The sequence below is a fragment of the Dermochelys coriacea genome, chromosome 2 (assembly GCF_009764565.3).
Source record: "Dermochelys coriacea isolate rDerCor1 chromosome 2, rDerCor1.pri.v4, whole genome shotgun sequence".
Classification (NCBI taxonomy): domain Eukaryota; kingdom Metazoa; phylum Chordata; order Testudines; family Dermochelyidae; genus Dermochelys; species Dermochelys coriacea.
The window spans coordinates 43,988,177-43,993,918 of NC_050069.1; the positions used below are offsets into that span (position 1 = coordinate 43,988,177).

At 50.5% G+C, this 5,742-nt stretch overlaps 1 protein-coding gene across 2 annotated transcripts; it reads left to right on the plus strand.

The window, feature by feature from the left end:
* Window positions 1–2,913: 2,913 nt before the first annotated feature.
* FRAT2 (FRAT regulator of WNT signaling pathway 2) lies at window positions 2,914–5,541 on the plus strand. Of its 2 annotated transcripts, XR_006278718.1 has the most exons (2): window positions 2,914–4,178; window positions 5,528–5,541. XR_006278718.1 is itself a non-coding variant. In XM_043507603.1 (1 exon), exon 1 carries the CDS (start codon window positions 3,213–3,215, stop codon window positions 3,750–3,752), a length of 540 nt encoding a protein of 179 aa, XP_043363538.1. In that variant the 5' UTR covers window positions 2,914–3,212; the 3' UTR covers window positions 3,753–5,116. The 2 variants fall into 2 exon arrangements, 1 of the variants encoding a protein (XP_043363538.1); XM_043507603.1 differs by lacking the exon at window positions 5,528–5,541 and having other exon boundaries at window positions 2,914–5,116.
* Window positions 5,542–5,742: the final 201 nt, after the last annotated feature.

Here is a 5,742-nt window from a genome sequence, read left to right on the forward strand (position 1 = left end):
GATGTCCTTAACTATTCATTTCCTTGCATGAATGTGCTTGGATTTTGTAAGTTTTGTGATAGGCAAACACATGGATATCATTTAGCAACCTTAGTTGTTTTTTAAAGCAAAGTTTTTTGTTTTTAGAATTCTATTATGGGTGCAGGTTAGTAAAACAATTGTCAGAAAATCTAAAAGCATCTTATTCTTGTTCTGGTATTCCGGCCTCTACTCATTCTGAAATGCACAACTTAAAGCATGTATAGGAGATGAGCTTAGTTTGCACAAGCATCATTATTTGACATCTATTGTTAAGAAGAGGAGCATTATATATAATAACTAAGTGCAGTACATATGACAAAGCTTCTGAAACATGAGAAAATTGGCACGAAAAGATGCGTCAATTTATTTTTAATACAAAAAAAGAAATTAAATGGCTCTCTACATTTTCAAAGTCTTGTATAATTATTGTAACTAGATGATCTATGGCATTGGAAATTTCAAGTATAATTACATCATTACCTTATGATGAGTTATTATTTTCACGATAGTTTCGTGTGTGTACACACAAGCATGCATGTCCACATGCGTGATAAAAGGGCTCACACTTCTATACCTGAGATTACATAGGTTTACAGGGGCTTCGAAGGGGCTTGACTTTTTGTTGTTTGCACTAACTGGGTGTAAAGATCAGAAATCACAACCTATGCTTGCTTCTTTAGGATCAACAAAGAAGGTAAGGCATGTGATTGGCCTTTATACTCTGACATGAAATGTGTCACTGAGAATGGACAGATCGTTAGCCTGCATAATTATGATAGACTAAAAGGCAAAATTTAGAGCTTGCCACATAATTAATAAAATTATTATTTTCATATAAAATAGTCATACTGCATCCTCAGCCAGAGGGCTCTGGAAATTAAGTTAAATAATAGAAACAAATTAAAATATAAGAAAAAGCTGTTCTTTCAAAATTTAAACAGATATACATAAATAAAAGCTTCAGTTCTAAAAGGAAGGGAAACAGAGATGAGAATAGTAATAAATATAAAGCCAGGAGGCAACTGCTGTTTGCAGGTATGGCATCTTTTTAATAGAATGGCTTGGATGACCACTAGTAGTGGTAATTTCTGATAACCTCTGAACTGGGACAGACAACACCAGAGAAATTTGTCAGGACAAAATAAGCGTCCACCCATCAGCCAAGTCCACTGTCAACTTATCTGTTAGGAAAATCTTTTTAACTATCATGTTATAACTTGTCAAAGATTTTGCGCACACGGCTGTGTTATTGATAGGTCTCTGTTCACCCTTAGTCCTTACGTTTATTTTTGGAAGATACTCTCCCCATCTTGCGTATTGTGTTCATTTGCTTAACGTTATTATGGGAACCCGATAAGGCCTTATCTACAAGAGAAAACAATGTCTTAGAATTCATTTCCACTGATGACAATGGTGGATTCTATAGTGTAGACAGATGTTCTTACTAGCATCAGATACCTTGTTTAAAAAACCCCCTGTTCTTTATCTGTGCCATGGAGAAGGATAGTGTTGTGGTTGAGACACTATGCTTGGTCTCAGGAAACTTGGGTTAAATTCCCAGCTGTGGTATAGACTTCCTCTGGGTAGGTCTATACTGTATCTGGGAGCGAGCCTCCTAGTCTCGTGCCACAGACTTGTGTTAAAGGGTCTTGCACTAGTGATCTAAACATAGCTGCACAGATGTTGCAACTTGGGCTCTGAAGCCTAGGGGATGAGGGTGGACTTCAGAGCCTGAGCCACAAGTCTATGCAGCTATTTTTAGAGCGCTACTGCAAGCCCCACTGACATGAGTCTGTGGATCCAGGCTGGGAGGCAGGCGCCCAGGTGATGTGTAGATGTTTTACATAATGCTGGGAAAGTCACTAAGAGCTTGTCCTCATGGGGATCCTCAGGAATGTTTAAATTGAATTGGGTATGAATTTGAAGTGGATTAGTTAAATTGCATTAAACTCCATTGTAGATGCTCTTATTCAGAACTGAAGTGTCCTTACTTTGATTTAGCCAATTCACTTTCAAAGTGAATTAAACTAAACTGAATTAAGGCCACTTTAATTTCGAATAAAAGACACAGATTTTTAAAGGTATTTAGGCATTGCTCTGCTTGGCACTATAAGATTTAAGTGACAGACAGCTAATCTAACAGCATGAGCAAAGTGAAATTTAAAACATAATGAAACTTTTCCTTATAGCCAAGAACAACAGGAATCCATGTGCATGAAAAATCCACAAATGGTAACGATATAGAGCAGGGGTGGGCAAACTATGCCCACAGGCCACATTCAGCCCGCCAGCCATTTTAAGCCAGCCCTTGAGCTCCCGCTGGGGGTGAGGTCTGGGGCGCTGCAGCCAGGGAGCAGGGTCAGGAGGCGCTGCATGTGGCTCCCAGAAGCAGCGGCATAGCCCTCCTCCAGCTCCTACCGCTCCAATGGCCCCCTCCAGCACTCCAATGGGAGTTGCAGGGGCGGTGCCTGTGGAGGGAGCAGCATGCAGAACCGCCTGGCCACGTCTCTGCATAGGAGCCGGAGAAGGGACATGCCACTGCTTCCGGGAGCCGCTCCACGTGTCACCGGGAGCCTCCACCCCTGAGCCCCCTCCCACCCTCCAAACTCTGCAGTCTCACCCCAGAGCCTGCAGCCCAATCCCCTCCCCGAGCCCTGATCCCCCTCCTGCCCTCGGTCCCTGCCGAGAGCACCCTCCTACACCCCAAACTCCTCATCCCCAGCCCCAACCCAGAGCCCGCACCACGGCTCTTCTCCCACCCCGCGCCGGCTCCCAACTCCCTCCTCACGCTTTCGCGCCCCGCCCCTCCCCTCACGCTCCTCCTACCAGTCAGAGAGGCCCGTCCCCATGCCTCTGGGTGCGGGGTTTGAAAGCGGACGAGCCCAGGTACGGCGAAGCGGGGGGGGGGGCGGATCGGGAGAGGAGGGCGGACTCACCCTCACCCACCGCCTCTCGCCGCCCTCTGAACAGGCGACCGCTGGGGGGGCCCGAAGAGGGCGCGGGAGCTCACCCGCGGCGGCTTCGTGCGCGCGCGCCGGCCCCCGTGCCCCGCTGTGGTCTCGCCCGCTCCCCCCGCTCAGCGCAGTGGGACGTGCCGGGGCTCGCGCGTCACCCATTGTTTACAAACCAAGCCCAGCCGCGGGCTGCTGCGAGTCGGGTTTGTACCGGCGCGGCGCGCGGAGCCGGCCGAGATGCCCTGCCGGCCCGGGGAGCGCTTTCTGCTGCTGGAGCGCTCGGTCGCCGTGGGGCAGGCGGGCTCCAAGGAAGTGGACGCGCTGGTGGCCAAGCTGGGCGAGGTGCTGCAGTTAAGCGCCCAGCGGGCACCGGCCCCCCGCGGCCCCAAGCACCCGCCGCCCACCACCGCCCGGGGCCGCGCCGCGCCCTACTCCCCCCGTGGCAGCGGCCTCCTGGTCCCGCGGGGCCAGGCCCCCCTGCAGCCGCACCAGCCCGCGGAGCCCCAGCGCCCGGGCAAGAATAGCCAGCGGGTGGCCAAGCAGCTGTGCGGCCGGGGCTGGCTGCGGAGCGCCGCCCACAGGAGGAAGCGGCCGGGGCCGGGGGAAGCGCCCGGCGAAGAGGACGATCCGCACCGGCTCCTGCAGCAGCTAATCCTCTCCGGGAACCTCATCAAGGAGGCAGTCAGGCGCCTGCAGCTGGCGGCAGCGGCCGTGGCCACAGCCACCACCGGCGGCAGCGGGGAGGGAGAAGCGGCAGCCCTGCAGCCTCTGCAGTAGCCCCGCGGGTGGCTGAGTGTCCGTGGCATCGAGCCCCGCGCCGGAATCAGGACATTGCGTGTGGGAGGGGCCAGCTATCGGCGGATCTATCTCGAGGGCGACCCCCCCGTACTTGAAACAGACTCTTTATTGAGAGTGAGGCCCCCTTGGCCGGGGTCCAGCTGTTCTGTATAAAACGTGGTGCTAGCCCCGAGGCGCTGTAAGTCTCTGTAGTGGTCGCTGATGGGGTGGGGGAAGCAGGGAGCCCCCCCACCTTCACCGAGCCTGCCCCGCTCCGCGGAGATGCAGACCCTCCCCCCCTCCCAACTCGCTGCTGTGTGTCGGGACGGGGGAAGGGATCACCCCGCTGGGTCAGTCCCGACCTGCCATTGTTTTGGAGGAAGGGGTCCTCAGTCTTAGCGTCATGGAGGGGAGCGGGGTACGCGTGTGGGGCGGCAGGTTTGGGTGGAGCGGGTTTAAAATGTCTTGGCTTCTATATTCCTCAGCCCCAAGGTCACCGACACAAGGCGCATCCACACAGCGCACGCACGGCGGTGGTGTCTTCACCAGCCGCTTGGCGATCGTAACCCTCTCTGAGCTTGTTTTGACTGAGGGCGAGCCCTGTGTTTTGTAACCGCTGGGAGTCTCCTGAGGACGTGCACGTTGCCCGATCCGAGTTGTTGTTGTGCTCCCCCCCCCCCCCCCGCCGCCGGTCCCCCTCGCTTTCAAAGAGCTCCTCCTACCAGTGGGATTCTCAGAAACAGGGTCATCTTACAGCAAGCTCTCCAAGAACCCCACCAGTCCCCGTCCTTCCTGCTAATACCACTGCCGCTGCTCCGGCGCTCGGGGGCTCTTTTTTGGAGGATGGACAACAGAGAAGGCTGTTTGTGTCTTCACAGCCCTGCCCTGCTAGTCCCACTGCCAGCGCGCTCCAGCCTTGGAGTCTGTCTCGCTACACGGGAGTAGATTTGTCCGTGTCTGGTGGTCTTGCAGGAGCCATTTGCAATAAGTCTAAAATATCTTATTGAGAGGTGCGTGTTTCCTTTCCCCTCCTGGGTTTTTCTTCTTTTTTTTTTTTTTTAATACACTTTTCCCATTGTGACTACAGAGCGGTTTTAAATGTGAATCTCCAAGTTGGAAAGCAGCTGAAACTGATCATTGTGAAGTGTGAGTGAATGAAGACTGAGATGCATTGTTCACAGATGGTAGCTAAATAACAACTCCCTCCCCCTCCCCCACCAAAACAAAACCTCAATGGCTGGATTGAAAAGATGCTGGCTGTTGGCAAAATATATACACTTCGTAACGGAGTGTTTGAATTGTGTTCCTGATTTACAGGACTTGTCTTAACATGTCTGTACTGAATAAACGTGGTCTTGTTTTTAGCTTGGGTCTGTGTCTTATTGACATCGAGGGAAGTAAACCTCTTCATATGAATTAAGCAGTGGTGACAGTCTTGCGTACATTACCCATCATATTTCCCTTTCAGTTAAGAGATCTCCATTTTGCAGACAAAACAGCAATCTGCATAGTCTGATGCAGTGGGACACCAGTTATTAATGCATTGAGATGCAACTGAGCCCCTTTGTTTGCCGGCAGCATTCTTTCTTAAGCCAAGGGATATCCTTTCCTGCAGACTCAACGTTGCCATAGGAATTCATAAGTCAAATCATACTTGACAACAAAATTAACAATCTAGTATATCACAGAGGGAGGAAAGAAGATGAATTTGGTTATTTATTCATGTTCTTTATTTTCCGGGGAAGAAGAGCATACAACTAAACTGAGATATGGAGAGGGAAAGGGTGTATGTAGTAGGCTCCTACATTTCAGTAGGAACAGACTTAAGCATGTTTATTAAAAAAATGATGGTGCTAATTAAGTTTTTAAAACGCCATTCTGAATGTTTTAGGTTACTAGGTAATCTCGTTCAATTTTAAAATAGTCAACAAATGAGTTTTAAGATTAGGTTTGTACACGCACTAGAAAACATTTTCCCCTTTTCCCTCTT

Excerpts from the sequence above, each read along its gene's own strand:
- FRAT2 (XM_043507603.1), top strand. The coding sequence starts at position 3,213 with ATGCCCTGCCGGCCCGGGGAGCGCTTTCTGCTGCTGGAGCGCTCGGTC.